General features: G+C 45.1%; 2 protein-coding genes across 4 annotated transcripts; both read left to right on the top strand.

The window, feature by feature from the left end:
- The first annotated feature begins 240 nt into the window (after nucleotides 1-240).
- ercc6 (excision repair cross-complementation group 6) lies at nucleotides 241-12,184 on the top strand. Its single transcript, XM_057047234.1, has 22 exons — nucleotides 241-302; nucleotides 757-968; nucleotides 1,060-1,288; nucleotides 1,375-1,495; nucleotides 1,570-1,684; nucleotides 1,959-2,679; nucleotides 3,980-4,111; nucleotides 4,228-4,386; nucleotides 5,013-5,148; nucleotides 5,345-5,515; nucleotides 5,609-5,785; nucleotides 6,925-7,041; nucleotides 7,444-7,539; nucleotides 8,186-8,404; nucleotides 8,732-8,842; nucleotides 9,348-9,467; nucleotides 9,534-9,628; nucleotides 10,051-10,196; nucleotides 10,267-10,773; nucleotides 10,854-11,022; nucleotides 11,097-11,175; nucleotides 11,248-12,184. Exons 2-22 carry the CDS (start codon nucleotides 773-775, stop codon nucleotides 11,695-11,697), a joined length of 4,266 nt encoding a protein of 1,421 aa, XP_056903214.1. The 5' UTR covers nucleotides 241-302; nucleotides 757-772; the 3' UTR covers nucleotides 11,698-12,184.
- A 1,342-nt stretch (nucleotides 12,185-13,526) lies between these two features.
- drgx (dorsal root ganglia homeobox) lies at nucleotides 13,527-18,673 on the top strand. 3 transcript variants are annotated; one of them, XM_057047373.1, is made up of 7 exons: nucleotides 13,527-13,644; nucleotides 13,732-13,815; nucleotides 14,528-14,628; nucleotides 14,963-15,064; nucleotides 16,484-16,656; nucleotides 16,881-16,993; nucleotides 17,090-18,673. In XM_057047373.1, exons 2-7 carry the CDS (start codon nucleotides 13,758-13,760, stop codon nucleotides 17,464-17,466), a joined length of 924 nt encoding a protein of 307 aa, XP_056903353.1. In that variant the 5' UTR covers nucleotides 13,527-13,644; nucleotides 13,732-13,757; the 3' UTR covers nucleotides 17,467-18,673. The 3 variants fall into 3 exon arrangements, with proteins under 3 accessions (XP_056903353.1, XP_056903352.1, XP_056903354.1); XM_057047372.1 differs by lacking the exon at nucleotides 13,527-13,644 and having other exon boundaries at nucleotides 13,654-13,815; XM_057047374.1 differs by lacking the exon at nucleotides 13,527-13,644 and having other exon boundaries at nucleotides 13,654-13,815; nucleotides 16,496-16,656.
- The last annotated feature ends 160 nt before the right edge of the window (nucleotides 18,674-18,833 follow it).

Here is an 18,833-nt window from a genome sequence, read left to right on the forward strand (position 1 = left end):
TTACTTTTCAAATTACTGCAAGCATTAAAAACAATACAATATCATAAAGGAATTTGTATACCCAAACATTTGACTTATACGACAATATCCGGCCAATTAATTTGGCTTGCTGAGTTTAACTCCATAGTGAAAGATCTTAACGTTATAAAGTGGTTTCATGTCGCCATCTAGAGGGCAAAAGGTGTGGTGACACTGTACCAGCAGGGGGCGCTGTCTGGCAAGTTAATCACTGACCCGGCACCGGAAGTCCAAACATAAGAACGGTCGTAAAATGACATAACAGGCTACCGACTACACGTCTTGTGAGTACTTTCTTTCACTCTACCCACATTCCTCAATTATATTAGTCATTACAATTTTTTCTAAAACCTGATGTACAAATCGGTATTTGTGATCAAAAGGTTTTCGCCACAACTAATATTTGCCTAATATTAGCTTAGCTGACTACCCTAGCCACGTAAACAATGCATGCGGCATGAGAATGGATTGAATTAATCTACTATCTCTGTGTGTATTTCAAAGGGTGGTGATGATTTATTGCTCTCAGTTGTTATTGTTGCAAGTCCATCACTATGGAGTTAAACTCAGCAAGCCAATGCTATAACAGATGTACACATTTTTCTCTTTTACATTGTTTTCGTTTACATAAATGATGTTACCTTTAAATACACTGGTCTTTATTACTGGACAATTGAACCTTATCGCATTACTTGTCACCGTCATATAAATACGATTCTCTTTTAACTAACTTTGCAGCTGCAGTTACATCACGATGCCTGTGGAAAGGTCAGAGGACCAGGGATCCCCCTCTCTCTCCAGTCCTGCCAGTGCTGCCCTGACACCGGGAGGGTTCGATGAGGATGGAGCCACAGGCGGCTCAGCAAATAGTTCTTTCTCCAAAGACTGTCAGAGCTTCGAGGCTACAGCAGTCTATCCTGGCAATGCTGGACCTGAGGAGGGAACTAGTGGTGAGCTTTGAAATAAAGTTACTACAAAAGACAGACAAGGAATTACTGAAAACCTGAAAACTAATCACCAATTATGATCTCGTGGGCACAGGTGGTAAGAAGTGCGGAGCCATGGTGCAGATCAACCGACAACGTATCCAGGCAGCATCTGCCAGCTCAGGTGCCGAGGAACTTCAGGGTCTTGGCGTGGCTGTATATGACCAGGATGTCCTGGAACAAGGAGTCATGCAGCAAGTGGACGAGGCGATCCATGAGGCCAATGAGGCGGCTGCTAAAGCTGAGGCCGAGAAGGAATATCACTCAGTTCTCGATGACATAAGGTAAAATGGCCATTAATGCCACATGACAAAGGTAGATTTACTGTACAGAGTTTCCTTATATGTTTGTGATTATTGTATTTCTACAGGTCTGTGACAACATCTCTGAAACATATCAATAAGATCATTGAGCAGATGACACCGTTTGCCGCCTCCAGTAAAGATATCAGTAGGAAGATTGAGTCTGTCAAACGACAGAAAGAAAATAAGGTAAAAATCACAAACGCAACAGCTGAACATTTAACTGGGTGTTGATTGCCATTACAAACGCGTGTCATATTCAGGAGAAACAACTGAAAAAAGTAAGAGCCAAACAGAAGCGGTTACAGGCTATTCTGGGAGGAGAGGACATCCAGAGAGTGGAAGCTGAACTCTTAGCAGAAGATGAGGATGAGGATGGTGAGGAAGTCACAGCTTGTTATTCACAGACCCTTACGGTTAATATATTTATGGTCATTTTAACTGTAGACCCGTATATAAAGCTTAATGATAACTATTGTTTATATTTATTTAAATGAAACTTGTGTTCCTTTGTTGTAACAATATATAGACAGAAATCAAAAATTGATATTACATTTGATTTTGTGTTAAACAAATAGAAATTATTCTTCTGGAAGTCGTATTTTACAGTTAGCATATCTAAATCTGTCCTGAATTGGACGTATTGTTGCAGAACCAGGGCCTTCCACGCTGGGTAGCATGCTGATGCCCTCTCAAGAAACAGAATGGGAGAAGCTCATTAGGCTGGGGCAGATGACTCCCTTTGGAACACGGATCCCACAGAAGGAGGTAAAGAAGGAGCCTCGAAAAGTGATGCTTGCTGAAAACTCAGCCTTCGACCAGTACTTGGCCGACCAAGCAAAATTGGCCACTGAGAGGAAGCGAGTCCCCTTTCCAAAGAGGAAGCGCTCTGGACTGACGGACAGGGACTCCACTGGGAAGAACAGAAGACCTCAGTCCTCTCACAAAGACAAAAAAATGAGGAAGCGTATGCAAAAACTCCAGATAACGGCTCTGAAGGCCCACCCTAAGGCTCGTCCAAAGACTGAGCCACAGCAATTCAAGCCAAGGAAGAAACGCTGTGAAGGAGAGGAGACAGAGAGCGAGGGATCAGAGTATCTGCCGAGTGATGAAGGTGTAGATCCCGATCAAGAGGCTCAGGAAGCCATAGAGGAGGGCTTTGGGCTGGATGATGATGATGGAGAATACAAACTGAAGCCATACAAGACAAAGACTGACGTGAAAGCAAGGAAGAGAGTTAAGAAAAAAGAGGAAAGTGAGGAAGAATACACTCCTGAGAGTTCGGATGAAGAGGAGGAGGAGGACGACGACAAGGGAAAACTGAAAAAATACAAAGATGACGGAGATGTGGAATACTACAAACGGCGGATAAGGTACGCTGACCACGCACGACTACTTTTATTACTTAAAACCGACTTATTTTCAGTTTTTGCTATTGGAGGCGAAGCAAAGAAAAAACTTTCCGAATCCTTACATCCATGCCAGCAAATGATGTGTTGTGAAAAAACCAGAAGAATCTTTTAACCTTGCATCACATTTGCAGCGGCAGTGGTGCAAATGCGCCATTGTTATTCCCTTTAGTTAAAAAAAGCATTCAGTTTCTGCTGGCTCCATAGTGCAGGAGAGCTAATCCCAGATGAGATTGGCAGCTGTTTCTTGACTAAGCAAATTCGCTCCCTGCTCCTTTTCTCTCCCTCTCTTTGCTCTCTCGCTGGCCTAATTGTCCTCTCGCACATGGTTTTACACACTCATGCACTCTAATGCTCAAATTAATGGAAGAGCAGCCCTAATGAGATTTCATATTTATAGCTGCCAAATAAATTGTGTTGGCACGTGTCCTTTTTCTAAACTGCCGTGATTGAATGTCAAATCAACAGCATAGGTGGTTGGTGAGGCTAGCATTAGCGATGATGCTATTAGGCAGGCGGTATTTGTAGTTGGGTGGGGTTGGGGGGGGTGCAGAAAAGTGTAATTAACTGAACCAATGCTTAGTCTTGACTTAATTAGAGAGTGTGGTCTCCCAGGCCGGGCTAAAGGACCGGTTTCGTGGCAGGGTGACAGGACCAGGCCCAAATGAAGATGGATTCTTATCCTCTCCACCTCACACCTTTCTGGGGAACTCACACTACTAATTGTCTGTATCAATCTTCATTTGCTGCGCGACGACTGTGCCTCTAACTGCCCTCTCTCCTGCACCAGCACCATTAAAGCTCTTCTCCTTTACATTTCACTTTTTGCTTTTTTTTTTTTTGCACCTCTCGAGGGAAACTCGACATGGGTTATTCATACCTGGGATGCAAATGAAATGCAAAAATGTGTGTAAACCGCTCTGTCTGTGCAGTTGCAAACCTCGTTGGGCTTGAAAACATTTGGCCAAACTTGTAGTGATGAAGATGCATCGTTACGTCACCTAACAGCTGCTGCGCCACGTTCCCATAGCAGCATTTAAACGCATCCTCAAAAGAGAAGTGATGAAGTTCAGAGGCTGTTGTAGCTCTGTGAGGTAGTTCTTGTCCAGAAACAGATATCTGACATCTGTCTGACATTTGTTACAGTCTTTACTCATCATTTCTACCGGATGTAACAGTTTTTCCAAGATTTTTTTAATAATTGTTTCTGACCTAATTAAAACATAATTACATCTGAACACGTTTGTTCCGATCCTCTGACTAGGCGATGGAAGCGACAACGTCTTCGAGAAAGGGAGGAGAAGAGAGAAAGAGGGGAGGAGCTAACGGATGACAGCGATGAAGAATTTGATGAAGGGTTTAAAGTCCCTGGGTTCCTCTGGAAAAAGCTCTTTAAGTAAGTTCATTCTTAAGCACGTCCTTTGCTCGGGACCCTCTCATGGGAATTCAGCCGCCCGTATTTATTCATGGAGATATTTAAAACTTCTGCACATTTGTCCCCCGTGTGGTCAGGTACCAGCAGACAGGTGTGCGCTGGTTGTGGGAACTCCACTGTCAGCAGGCAGGTGGCATCCTGGGAGATGAAATGGGACTGGGAAAAACCATTCAGGTCATCAGCTTTCTGGCTGGACTGAGCTACAGCAAACTGAGAACAAGGGGATCCAACTACAGGTACACACACACACACACACAACAAACTGTGGCCAGAGACTGTGTGTCTGTATGGTATGAATATTTGATTAGGGGGATTTCTGCTTGAGAGTGTTCTTCTGAATTATTAAACATGTTTCAATTATCAGGCTCTTCACTTTTTTAGTGCAGACATCAGAGAACACATTGGCACTCTGGGTGTATAATTGAGTGTGTGTGTCTGTGTCTTAGCTATATTATTGTCATGGTGACTAAATTTTGGTGTCAAAATCTTGGCACAGAGCAGGTGTGGGACGAGTGCGCAGCCGAGGGAAATAGGATGCTGTGGCGGTGCATTTAGGAGGAAACGCTTCTCTCTGATGGTCAATACTCTGTCTGCTATAGATGCCCACAAATTGATTGTTTGCAAACTCAATTAGGGCTGAGTATCAATAGCTAACGTTTTTTGCCAATCCACTCTGTAGCGCGTCTGTCCAACTCCTCATAGAAGCGTTGAGGATGCAACCATGTGTTTGTGTTTTGTATTTTTTCTTTCTAAGGTGCAAACTGAGGGAAGGACCTATGTTTTGGCTCACACATCCCACCCCGTCTTTTGGCTGCGTTGCTGTTTTATTAGCAGTTTGAAGTTTACGCGTCTCCCTTTGCAGGTACGCCGGTCTGGGCCCGACGATCATCGTGTGCCCGGCTACAGTCATGCACCAGTGGGTCAAGGAGTTTCACACCTGGTGGCCGCCCTTCAGAGTGGCTGTCCTGCATGAAACCGGTTCATTCACCAGTAATAAGGTAACTGTCTCACCGGGGGCTTTTTCCTGTGGGGGGCACTAGAGGTCTGTTTATGCAGCTTTTTGTCTTAACCTCTCCACCCATCGTTCACGCCATAGAAGATGCTCTATTGTGATGCTAACTCAGGTGCTAATTAGAACTGCAATGTTAAAAAGGGCATTAGATCGACGTATGTGGTTCTGTGTCTCCGTTGCAGAAAAAGCTGATTCCAGAGATTGCATCCTGTCATGGTATTCTAATAACTTCCTACTCAGCCGTGAGGATCATGCAGGACACCTTGCAAGGCTGGGATTGGCATTACGTAATACTGGATGAGGGTCACAAGATTAGGAATCCTAATGCTAGAATCACAACAGCCTGTAAGCAGGTAGGATCGCATCCTTTCACTTATAGCAGTTATGTGAGAACAAGTTAGACCAAAAATGGTCATTCAGAACTTTAAAATGTTTTTCCTCTTTAGTTTCGCACTCCCCACCGGTTCATCCTCTCCGGATCGCCCATGCAGAACAATTTGAAAGAGCTGTGGTCTCTTTTTGACTTCGTATTTCCCGGCAAGTTAGGGACTCTGCCTGTTTTTATGGAGCAGTTTTCTGTGCCAATCACCATGGGAGGATACAGCAATGCTTCACCTGTACAGGTAAATGCGCAAATACTCAATCAAAAGTGGATCAGATAGTCACATTCTCTATATATTTACTCTCAGATATTGGTTAATAATAAAAGACAAGACAAGATTAAAAATTAAAGACAAGAAAAGAATAAAGTGTAAATGAATAACTCCAAAGTTAATATAAAAACCCTGTAGTTAACAGTAATATATGGGGTGGAGGGTGTTATTATATTGTCAGCGAGAGTCACAGTCAGACATGTTCAGAGTTTCAAAAAGATAAATGGAACAAGACAGAAGCAGGACTACCGGAGCAACAGAACCATTAAGATAATGTGGGTCTATGCAAAGGAACTTCAGAGAATCCCTTGTGTGTGAGGAAGAGGGAGAGGCTAAAGTGGAGAGCCAGTGAGCTAAATTGTAGCCCTCTGTCATTAGCGTTCTGTCGTTAATAACCCACTGACTGTATGGATTTAATTATTTAAGCTTTCTATCGATGCTCCTTCCGCTGTCGATAATAAAAACCTTTACTAATTATTAATGTTATTAAATGGTCAGAGAGGACTAAGCTCTGCTGCCTTATCCTCCTTTAGAAATTGTCAGAGTAGCACCACAAGCCCTCAGCTGAGGGTCACTTGGATATGCAGACATACCTTAAAACATATACAGGTGAGGTGAGGATTGCCAGATCTGTCATCATAATTTACAAAGTGCATTGGTCTGTCCATTTTCCCCCCTCTCTGCAACTATTGTCCCCCATAATCCCAACATTTTATTACCCCCTCCAGCTTTGTGGAGTGTGTCTTTGATCTTTCAGTGAACCCCCGCCGAGTTGATGTTTAAAAAGCTAACGGGCGTTTAGCGCTGGCGCTGGACGAGATGTAGCATCACATTTGCAGCGGGGAGGGTCAGAGTGTTTCCAGCGGAGCTGGCCAGTATAAAGTGGTAGATGAAAGAGTGGAGCTTTGTCTCTCGAGACGAGCAACGATCAATGTTTAATGGCCTGGAGCGCTCCAAGGGACAGTCTCAGGGAGACAGGACATAAGATGAGCTTAACAATAATGTGGCCTCAGGAAACGTCCAGACTAATAGGTGTGAGGGTTGATATGGTTGTTGGAGACCCTGAACCGAATTTAGCATGTTTAAAGGGGCGTTTTGTCATTTTCCAGGTCCAGACGGCGTTTAAGTGTGCGTGTGTGCTGAGGGACACCATAAACCCTTACCTGCTCAGAAGAATGAAGGCAGATGTGAAGGCTAACCTCTCCTTACCTGACAAAAATGAACAGGTATTCAACATTTGACCCTGTTCCTGCTGCGTATCGAACCGTCTCTCCCACCACCGTTTCTTAACTGGGGACGTGTTTATCTGATTGGGTGCGACTGCATGTGCCACGTCTAAGGACTTTTGATGAATGTGCGTGGCCTGTGTCAGGTGAAGCCAGCTAATAAAGTCCTGGTAAAGTAAAAGGGGCAGGTATTCATTACAGTGGCCGTTCCCTGGTCTGTCCTCACAGCTGATGCTGGTTGACTCCTCCGTCCTCTTCCGCTCATTAAATCAGTCCCCCGGGACAGCAGTGGCTCCAAAAACACAGTTTTACCACTAATTTCTCCTCTCACATTCGTGCACGTCATCAAAGGGCTTCAAACCGTGCTCATTACTCCCTTTTACAATGTTTGTGTGTTTGTAGGTTCTCTTTTGCAAATTAACAGAAGAACAACGGCAGGTGTATCAGAGCTTCTTAGATTCCAAAGAGGTGTACCAGATTCTAAACGGAGATATGCAGGTAGGTCTAATTTTAGCTGCTATAAAGTGCCATGTGTGTATCTCTAAAGTTGGGCTTTTACATTTACCTATCCTTGTGAGGACAAACAGGGTTAAGACTTCCAGGAACAAATGTTCCCTATACATTATTTAACTTGCTAAGTTGTTCATATCGGTTAATCTCTTTTGCTTACAGGCGTTTATATCTTCTTGTGCAGCATAAAGAAAATTGATGCAACTTCAACCTTGACGTTGAAGCAGTATAAATTTGTTAAACCTGATTTTATCCTTTAAAGAAGCCGCCCAGTTGGTTTTCTCATATTAGCCAGATCCTGTAGAGACTCGACCATTTATTACCACTGACCAAATGGACGCGTTTGGAGGCCACAACGCGTGCACACACACACACACACACACACACACACACACACACACACACAGTGGTCACTCTCAGTCCATTAAACACCATTACTAATGCAGAGACCATTGGGCCTTCATCACCACAGCCTTTAATGTCCGTAAATAAATTATGTAACTAATTCCTGTAGACTAAAGTAAATGCGTTTATTTGTTTAAAGGTGCAACACTGTAAAAACGTCCCAACTTCACATTCTAGTTTTGCCACCCGCTGAGGTGTATGGTCACGGTTGTTTCTCCCGCTTGCTCAGGTTTTCTCAGGTTTGATAGCCCTGCGCAAGATCTGCAACCACCCGGACCTTTTTTCAGGTGGCCCGCGGTTACTGAGAGGAATCCCAGAGGACCAGCTCACCGAAGAGGAACACTTTGGGTTTTGGAAACGCTCGGGAAAGCTGATAGTGGTGGAGTCTCTGCTGCGGCTGTGGTTCAGACAGGGCCAGCGAGTTCTGCTCTTCACTCAGTCTAGACAGGTCTGCAACCCGTCCTTCCCTCTGATCCGTCTTTGTTTTTGCAGTGATGTGTTTTTGTTTGAAAATCTTGTCGCGCAGCGTTGTTATGCTGTGTGTGTGTGTGTGTGGTGTGTGTGTGTGTGAGGCCCCAGCTGTTGCAGTCAATACCAATGAGATTATACCTCAGAGGAAACCTAAGACCCTCCTTGTTGGTATCTCTGTCCATGTAATATTAATCTGCTCTAATCCTTTTAGCAATAATCCAAACCTCAGACTTTCTCTTCCTCTGTGTTGCATTCACTGTCTTGCTTCTCTCACAGTCTCCGCTTTTTTTAAAAATCTGTGCAGATGTTGAACATCTTGGAGGTTTTTGTAAGAGAAAATAAGTACTCGTACGTGAAAATGGACGGCACTACTCCAATTTCCTCCCGACAGCCGCTCATAGCCTGCTACAACGAGGTAAGGATTAACCATCCCTAATGGCTCTGAGTGTTTCCCTGGAAAATCCTGTCCTGGGGGAGCAAATATTTCAGTGTACCTCACTAACCCCGAGGTGGGAACACTAATTGGACACAATCTGTTGTTCCTACTGGTGGGACCATATTGTCTCTGTCAGATTGCGTGACATAAAAACGAATAAATTAACCAGATCTTGCGACCTTAAATGCGAGATTAAAGTGTTAATTTCTCATAAGTAATGTGTTCCAATTTAGATTTTTTTATGGCAGTTTGAAAGAACTACTTTTCTCCTGCACCATTTAGACCAAAGTGTTTGATTATCTTCAGTTAAGGGAAATTAAATAGATGGAAAACTACATTTATTCCTCTACATAATTGATATCATATTAAATTTAGTTAAGGGTTCTCAGAAGTATTGTGGGAATCATACCAGACATGATGATGATGTGGAGGGGTAGACTGAACCAATTCTCATTATTGAGTAACATCTGTTCATTTTTTATAGGACAAATCCATTTTTATCTTCCTGTTGACCACTAAAGTCGGGGGTCTTGGCGTTAATCTGACTGGAGCCAACAGAGTAATAATCTACGACCCCGACTGGAACCCCAGCACCGACACACAGGTTAGACAGATGCCACAACCGCCGTTATTTATGCGACCCAATTTATTCTTTTGCGTCTGTTTCCAGGCACGAGAGCGCGCGTGGAGGATCGGTCAGAAACAGCAAGTGACCATCTACAGATTACTGACTGCTGGGACCATTGAGGAGAAAATCTACCACAGGTCAGGTCGTGACCCCCAGGGGTCCGTGCATGTGATCCTGAGAGAATAGACCAGAGTTCTATTAAAAGTGAACAGGCTTGTGCTTTATGTCATGCATGTGTTACTTTTCTGACTCTGCGTGTTCATGAATGTTAGTAACGACATGAATAATTGCTCAAATAATTGCAGTAATAACTACTACGCTATCCTAGTTCCCAGTAATTGAAAAGCTTTCCTGCATTATTAAATGGCCAATTTAGGACTGCCAAACTATCGCTCTGTTTCGTTTGGCTCTGTAAAGTGCTGTAAAAACCATCGAAAGAACGGCTGGGAGTCTATTTTTAGTCTCTGCAACTCATTTTCTCATTCTTCTGCTAAATTACCCGTTCTTGTTGTTGGCACTGTGTCATGTCTTTAATTGTGTTTTATATGTCACCTATCAGGCAAATCTTCAAACAGTTCCTGACCAACCGCGTTCTGAAGGATCCCAAACAGCGACGCTTCTTTAAGTCTAATGACATCTATGAATTGTTCACCTTGTCTGCCCCTGATGGGGCTCAGGGAACGGAGACCAGCGCCATATTCGCAGGTGTCTGAGGAGTTTGATGAATTCGTTCGATAAATCCGCTCGCAGTTTTTGACATTTGGTTTCGACACAGGCACGGGCTCCGATGTCAGGTTACCCAAGAAAGCAGAGAGGCCAAGGTCATCGCAGGCCGCAAACCTCAGCAACCAGCAACACAAGCACTCCTTAAACCATCATGAAACTGGAAGAGACAGCGGACACTCCTCAACAAACACACCTGCAGTAAGAAACATCTCCGATCTCCACGAGACCTCTCAGGCCAGCACAGACGTCCTGACCCACAGTTGGGGCGTGGACCAAAATGCCGCCGATAAGCTGCAAATGGCACAAAATTACTTTAAAACCTCAAGCTCTGCGCTGACGAGCCCGCAGAAACGCAGGGAAAAACGAAAGCACTGCGACAAAACTGACCCCAACAAACACAAACACAAGAAACGCAAACGCAGCCACGATGCCCGTTTCGAGGGCCAGCGCATCCCGCACTTGGTGAAGAAACGGACCTATAACAAAGAAGATCCTGAGGCAGAGGGTCCAAAGAAATCAGACGATTACGTCTTGGCGAAACTCTTCAAGAAATCCGGTAGGTTTGGTTTGCACAGGCTGGTTTAGCAAGTCCGATGTTGCCGTTTTTTTAAGAAACTTGTGCGTCGTGGTGTTCAGGTATCCACAGTGTGATGCAGCACGACACCATCATGGAGTCGTCCAACCCCGACTTTGTTCTTGTGGAGGCTGAAGCCAACAGGGTCGCTAACGATGCCCTGAAAGCTCTTAAAATATCCCGCCGCCAGTGCAGGCTGCCCAGTGCCAGGACCTCTCCTCCACCTGCCAGGTACACACACCGCCTCTCTCCGTCCAGCACCGCTTCGCTGACTCAGATCTAAACTTTGGATTGTTTTGTCTCAGAAAACGGTTCGGGCAAAAGAAGAACTCTCTCCTGGCTGCGCCTTCGGTTCGGAGTGCGGCCATGTCAAGCAAATGCAAGGTAATGTCTGGGTCACATGTGTGTTCTGCTTCTTTGATGATGCCAGGTGGTACAACTTTATGCTTTCTCCAGGATTCTGCAGTGGTAAAGAAATCCTTGTCAACAAAGCCTGGTTCAAGAGGTCATTTCAGCGGGGAGGGGCTGGAGGGGGAGTCAGAGGTTGCTGAGATCTCCTCCTCCACCCTGCTGGCCAAGATGAGAGCCCGCAATTACCTCAGCCTGCCCCCCAGCCAAAGAGACGAAGCAGAGGAAGAGGAGGAGCGCTCTTCAGCCGTGAGGAGCGGCTCCCCCCCGGCTCCCCCCACCGACCACGATGAACTTTTGGCCGATTTACGCAACTTCGTAGCCTTCCAGGCCGGTGTGGACGGTCAGGCCACCACCCAGGAAGTGCTGGAGTATTTCAAACCAAGACTGAGCCAACAGCAGGCGCCCGTCTTCAGAGAGCTGCTGAGGAGCATCTGCGACTTCCGCAGGACTTCGGGGCAGGAGGGCATCTGGAGGCTGAAGGAGCACTTCCGTTAATCTCTCTCCGCGTGTCCGAATACTTGATTTCTACGATGCGTTTAGCAGAATTGATACTGACCATTTAATCAGTCGTCCAACTGATTATTTCACGTCATCAGGTTACTGTATAAGGATCAAGAGGCCGTCGTTTGTCTGAAACTCTTCTGATTTTCCGTTGCATCTTAAGGATCTTAAAACCGTTTGAATTGAAATCACTTATATAATATTTGGGTTCGAATATGTCCTGTTTTCTTGTACTCCATATTTACTTGAAGTGTTCTAATTTAATATCACATGCAGGTGCTTCTAAAGATAAATACCACAACATTGTTACCATTTTCTAAGTCCGTTTTTTGTTTTGTTTTAAGGTGCAATTTCTCTTCAAATGGTTTTTTATATTGTCTACCTCGTCATTAAGTGTTTTTATATGTTGTATAAATTAAAAGAGCTGATGTCATATTTGAAATGTAGTCCCATCCAATTGGTGAATAAACATAAATAGGAAGATGTGCTGTCTTTAATGAATTAAATAAAAGGATGCCTCAGTCCAGCGTTCTAATTTCAGGTGTGGATCCCTGCAGAAATCCAAACACCGGATCAAATCTGAAACGCTCTCGGTCTACTTAAAGTGTTTCTCACTAAGGGAGACGAGGGTGCGCTTCCATTTGGGGTTTTGAGCAGCCATCAGAAGAGGGAGGCGCGGACGCGAAGCCTCTGCAGGCCCGCGCTCCTGTCACAGACGTGTCCAGACCAAATATTGGAATAAAGTTAGCAACCCTTATTTGATTTCAATTTTCTCCACGCACCTCGCCGAGATCATAATAACAACTTTATTTTCAGCGGTGCATAAATTAATTACGCGCATTTAATAACTAAAATATCATTATATTCCCCCTTTAATAACATAAACGCTGCACGCCAGGGAAACCCTTAATAGCGCGGGGCCCTGTAACTGGCCATTATCCGCCTGTAATGATATTACAGAACCAATTACGCGCCATTAGAAGGGATTTTCTGCACTTTATGTGGTTTAGTCCAATCCCGCACTCCTCTTCTAAATTTCAGTTGCTTCTCGAAGCCTCATTTTGCCTACACCTCAGAGACGCATGGCGTCTGCGCTCTGACGTCCCTGATGCGCTTTAAAACTAATTGAAAGGGTCCCGCAGCAGATCATTTATCTGAGGAAGCGAAATAAATCGCGGGACCCCTTGCTGTGAACAAAATCAAAAATTTGGCCTAGTGAGTGTTCAACATGCGCAAGCCCTTGTAAAGTGGATCCCCTAACACACCCTGACGAGCAATTAACCCGCCCGACAGTCAATCTAAAACCCAAAAGTAGTCATCCTCCTTTTTTTTAATATATGAAAGAACCAAATAAAAAGTGCAGCGGCGATGTGCGCGTGTTTATGGTTGGGGAATATGTCTGACTCTGGAATAACAATCACTTTGTGATGATTTTTTTTTTTTTTACTAGAGAAGCGCTGCCTTTGCCACCATGGGCACACACACACACACACACACACACACACACACACACACACACACCCTTCTGCCTCTTCGGGAATGTCCATATGTCTCTTAACTGTATAACTGTCTGCGGAGTGTTAAGGCTTTCAAATGATGTGGCAGAATCTCATGCGTAATTGGTCCTAATCGGATTATCATGGTTTTGTCTCTGTCACCCCCCAACCCCAGTGTGTGTGTGTGTGTGTGTGTGTGTGTGTGAGAAGGAGGAGGAGGAGAGAGATGTGGACACTCCCAGACAGAGGAAGTGTGCAGCAGCCTCTTCTCTCACATCAGCACCCTTTACTGCAGGTACGGATGCTCTCTCCTCTCCCTCTCCTCTCCTCTCTCCTCCCTCTCTCCTCTCTCTCTCCTCTCTCTCTCTCTATACCTATGTCTCTCTCTCCGTCTCTCGCCCTCCGTCTCACAACTTTGAGTCCTGCGGCAGGAGAAGTTCTCTCAGTGTGTATTTCCGCGTATCTTGATGGTGATTCTACACTCGATCACTCGATCTGAGGCGTCGGACTGAAACTTTTGTGTGTGTTGCAGGTTCGGATTTGCAGAGACGCGCCGGGATGTTCTACTTTCACTGTCCGCCCCAGCTCGACGGGGAGTGCTGCCGCTCGAACACGTGTAAGTCTTCTTTTCTGCATTTCAAGAAGCAGCTTTTCGCTTTATATCTGGCGGTTATTTTAAACTCATTCAGTGGTGTAAAAGTTCCTCCATTTTGCCGCTGTGAACTGAGCGCTCACGTCGGAGGAAAGGCCCGAAGAGACATTTTCCCCTTTAAATTCTAGATAATAAAACAGGAGTGATGCAGACTAATTGCCAAATATGTTTCTAGAAAGTGAAATTTCGAATCCGAGTTATTAAATGATTTTATTATACCAGAAGAACATTTCCGATTTTATAAAAGCGTAAACTCTGCGCGCTGAAGGCTCAACGGAAATATTTGCATTAGTGACGTTGATATTTTCACCTTGTCTGAAATTACTCTAAAGATTTGGATGTGTTGCCTCCTGGTCCTGCCTGTCAGAGTGGTGAAAGGCGCATGGGGGTCTGGCTCCGGGGCTTTTACGCGCTCCATCCCAGGCACACATGTCACGTCTCTCTGTGCGTCCTGGTTCCACTCAGACAACCGGACAAAATGTTTCATGCAACTAAAGCAAAAACACACAAACGTGCAACTCTTTAATGCGCTATTTTTATTACTTTTTTTTTTTTTTAGAATTTATATGTATATGACAAGTTTTTAAAGTCTATAAGCGGGATTTTATGTATATTTCTTTTGATTCAAACATGGTTTTGTTTGTGGCCTAATTTCTCTGGAACCAACTCATTCCAGTGAATTCCAGCGGCTTTGGCAGCCACGCCCCGGCGGACTTTGATGACGGATTTCTGCGCAGGAAACAACGCAGAAACAGAACCACGTTCACTTTGCAACAGGTAAGACGCTCAAAACACACAAATAACGCAGACACGCGTGAGAAAATCAAACCATGTCCAACAAAACAGAGTTTGGAAATGAAAAAAAGCCTGGACAGATGTGTGCGTGCTTTCCATTTAAATAGCAGATTTTTTTTTTTAAATACATCTTTGAAAATAAAAGACAATCAGATACGATCTCACGAAGGTAAAATGAGATTAAGTTTTATATATAAACTAAATGTCAGGTTGAAGATCATTCGGATATTGTTGTGCTTGTAAAGAATTTATTTATGACGTTTCAAACGTTTCAAAGAAAGAAAGAGAGGTTCATTCTGGCGTGTGTGTGGTGCAGCTGGAGGCTTTGGAGGCCGTCTTCGCGCAGACCCACTACCCGGACGTGTTCACCCGGGAGGAGCTGGCCATGAAGATCAACCTGACCGAGGCCAGAGTGCAGGTAGGCGGCCGCACAAAAAGGCGTCCCGGGCACGTTTGACCACAGGAGAGAGGGTAAATGAAGCCACTCTGTCATCCGGGCGATGCACTTTAATAACATCAGCGTAATGGTGAATATTAGATTAGCTTGATTAATCGGTCATTCATAATTAACCAGCGATAATGTTCTGCACTAATTTGTCCGCGTCTCAGAGGTAGGAAGCGAGAATACATCATCCAGGCGGATCTCCGCGATGCTCGAAGCAGCTTTTGACCAAAAGAGGGCAAAACTCTGCAGGCCAGCTCTCTCTGTCATCCCCCCCTCTAACAAAACCAGGAAAAGAAAACACCTTAAATTTGCCAATTTATATTCCGCTCCTGCCCCGCACATATGCGCCGTTATAAACTTGGCCAGATGTAATTAAGTTATGTGTCCTGTATGTAATTTCCTGCATTCCAGATTCGCTTTTGGGTTTTGTTGTGTGCGCAGATCTAATTGTGGGAAATATAATAGTTTGCCTTTTGTTCCCCAGGGTCATCTTACTATCGCTTAAACCCAATGGCGGGGCTGATAATGGAATTCTGCGCTGTAAATTAGGGATTGTAAACAAATTATTCTCCTCCTAATCCGATTACCACATTCCTATTATTAAATCTGAACATGAATCCACGGCAGTATGCAGGGATATTAAACTTACATTATTATTAGAAAATAAATTTCCTTCCTGTTGTAGTGTTGTCGCCCCCCTTCCCTCTTTTCCCCTCTTTTTTTCTTTTTTGTAAAGTGTCAATGGGCCTCCCCCGCATTAAGAGCACGTAGCAAATTGAGATTAATGGAGCAATTATAGCCCATTCAGAGAGGCTTGTGTGTATGGGGGGGCGCGACTTCTAGCTGGAAGGTGCAGGGGTGAGATAAGTCCATTGGCTGCATTGTTGTCCAGCCACCGACATGTTGTCCTTTTTATGCCGAATGAATGCACGTGTTTTGTTTGGCTGTTGACATCATTTCTACCTCCGCTACAATAGCGGAGGATGTGGAGCACATGCAGAGTCTAACCTCTATTCACACACCATGATTAATGCCTGCGAGAACCCAGTCCTAATCGAATCTGATGTTGTCAAACAATCACTAAATAGGGAAATAAACGACTTCATCATGGCCGCCTCTCTCTCGGGCAGCACAACTGTCAGTGGGAAGTCATTAAAATATGATAATGAAAAATAGCTCAATTAAATGTTGTTATAAGCGGTGACCTTCATTCGATTAAGACGCTGGAACTCGGTTCCGTATCCTCAGCTGTGCGAGCGGTGAACTTTTTGGGACGGCTGTAAATAAGTGATGCCTTTAAACGGCAAAAGAAGTTTAATTGCTTTCATCCAATAAACAGATTAGAGGTGCAAATGTGTCCCGTTTGGTCAAATCAATTGTCTTTGAACGCAGGTTTGGTTTCAGAACCGCAGAGCAAAGTGGAGGAAGACGGAGAGGGGGAGCACAGACGCAGAGGGAGGCAAGGAGCCGATGAGCGAGGGCACTCCTCCGTCCCGGAGCATCAACTCTCAGTCTCCCGTGGACCACGGCAGGAAGCAGAAAGAGCCGCTGGAGATGCAGCAGAGGTGAGCGGAGGACAGGAGGCACACAGAGAGGAAATGCTGGGAAGCCACGATGCCAACGGCTCTGTGGCTCGCGCTCGTCTTCCTCCTGAAGGGAGCCGGGAAACGACTGTTCGGTGCACAAACGCTGTCCCACAGCAGACGCAGGCATTTTTGAGAGCGCTGGTACGATCGCAGGATTCGCGTTTTGATTTAATAACTGAATGAAGTGTGTCTGCGGTCCACAGCATCAACAGGACGGTGGGTCCGAGTGGTCCGTTCTTCCCTTCCTGCATCCCAGGAACCCTCCTCAACTCTGCCACGTACGCTCAGGCCCTGTCGCAAGTCGCCACTCTCAAAGGTGTGTATTCATAGAGCAGTAAGGAGGAGGATAATGACAAAAGCTTTAAGCTCATTTCAGTTCCTTCACCAAACACCCATCTTTGTTCATCTCCAGGTAATGGTTTGTGCTCCTGCTGTGTCTCTGACCCCATGGGTCTGTCCTTCCTGCCCCCCTACGGCTGTCAGGGCAACCGCACCGCCAGCGTGGCCGCCCTGCGCATGAAGGCTCGCGAGCACTCCGAGGCGGTTCTGCAGTCCGCCAACCTGCTGAGCGCAGCGACTGGGCCCGGCGCCGGGGTCGGAGTCCTGTCTGGAGTAGGCGTGAGTGCAGCCACCGTGGGGAGGTCAGCGCTGGGTCCTCCCATCGAGCTGCCCGGAGCTGTCGGAAGAGCGATGGACAGCTCCAGTCCAAGTCCGGCCAAGGTCCAAGTCCTGGGCAGCATTCCTGACAAACACCCTCACTGCTCCAAGGACACACTGGAGAAAAAATGAAGCCGTGCACAGAAACCTGGACGGACGCTAAATCTGTGTGGTCGGGCCTGTTCTTCCTGCTTTACAACCCCTGAGCAACCAAGCACAACTACAGACTGACCCCAGACCAGCCTGGGAAGGACTCTTCTAATTTCTGCCTGTATGGATGCAACAGTAAATTATTATTTATGATCCTGGCTGAACATCTGGGGCTTCATATTCCTGTAGAAGCACAAGTGTGTTTTTTTGAGTCTATGGACTTGCTTAAAAATGTGAATTGAAATAACCCGAGGTTTAGTTTTCATAAAAGAAGACAACATGAATGCATGCATTCCGTAAAGGACGACTGCGAGGATTCAGGGGAACGTAACGTTTCTATCGTTCGCTCACTCCTCCATTGACTTCTGTTCTAAAGTGAAAGTGCACTTTAATGTGAATCAGCCATTTTGAGTGTAAATGTGTACAGAATACTGGGTTTATGTCCAGGCTGAAGCGGATCTGGTGAGGTGGCGGCGACGGCGGTCGCCCTCTTCCCTCTGTTAGCACATGTGTAGCATGGAGAGACAGGGAACACACCGGCCCTGTTGTCACATGTTCTTTAAAACAATTAAATGTTGACTCATGCTGCACCCATCTGTTCTGATACATTATTGATCACTTCCCTTAAAGCCAGGAGAGGGGCAGCAGCCACGAATCTTATTATTTATTTACTTTTTTGACTCCTCTTCCTCCTTTCAAGGATATTTTTTAAATAAACCCTTCAATTTACGTGTATTATGAGTGAATTTCCATTTTCAAAATGACCTCATCACCTCTGGATTCCTCCCATACTGGTTTATTACGGCGTGTACTACGTGTATCAACGGATCCCCGATCGGTGGGAATCAGCGGATCAGATTGAGAAGCATTACTGCCGAGCACACAACCAGTAGTTGGGCTGATTCAATTTGTGTCCTTGAGGATTTTCAGGAAATTACTTTGGATAGTCAGTAATACAATTAAGTAAACTACACACATTATCGTGAATAATTGATAAGAAATTATGTATTACCAAGAAGTACTGGCTCAATAATTGATGAGGCGACACCCCGGTGACACAGGAGAGAGAGATAATGTCAGAAGTCGTGCCAGGTTGTACGTGGGTACAGCTTGCTCTTATTTTCTACACCAATTTGTGTGCATGTTATGCGTACTGTACAAATATTCCAATAAAGTGATGCTTTCAGTACCTCCTGTGCTTTGAGATCAAATTTCTTCATAAAACACACATCGTTCATGGCATAAAATAGAGACAAAATGTACCAAATGGAGCAATTATGGCTCCTTTTTAATGAATTTGAGGAACAGGTACATACCTTACGTAACATTATCAAAATTCTAATCCCCTA

This window comes from Takifugu flavidus, chromosome 11 (assembly GCF_003711565.1).
Source record: "Takifugu flavidus isolate HTHZ2018 chromosome 11, ASM371156v2, whole genome shotgun sequence".
NCBI lineage: Eukaryota > Metazoa > Chordata > Actinopteri > Tetraodontiformes > Tetraodontidae > Takifugu > Takifugu flavidus.

What these genes read in the sequence shown, in the direction of transcription:
- drgx (XM_057047373.1), top strand. Translation starts at nt 13,758, where the DNA reads ATGTTCTACTTTCACTGTCCGCCCCAGCTCGACGGGGAGTGCTGCCGC. An exon ending in GTGCTGCCGCTCGAACACGT is followed by an intron (nt 13,816 to 14,527) that starts GTAAGTCTTCTT and finishes AACTCATTCCAG; the next exon opens with TGAATTCCAGCGGCTTTGGC. An exon ending in CCACGTTCACTTTGCAACAG is followed by an intron (nt 14,629 to 14,962) that starts GTAAGACGCTCA and finishes TGTGTGGTGCAG; the next exon opens with CTGGAGGCTTTGGAGGCCGT.
- ercc6 (XM_057047234.1), top strand. Translation starts at nt 773, where the DNA reads ATGCCTGTGGAAAGGTCAGAGGACCAGGGATCCCCCTCTCTCTCCAGT. An exon ending in CTCTGGAAAAAGCTCTTTAA is followed by an intron (nt 4,112 to 4,227) that starts GTAAGTTCATTC and finishes CCGTGTGGTCAG; the next exon opens with GTACCAGCAGACAGGTGTGC. An exon ending in GACCAGCGCCATATTCGCAG is followed by an intron (nt 10,197 to 10,266) that starts GTGTCTGAGGAG and finishes GTTTCGACACAG; the next exon opens with GCACGGGCTCCGATGTCAGG.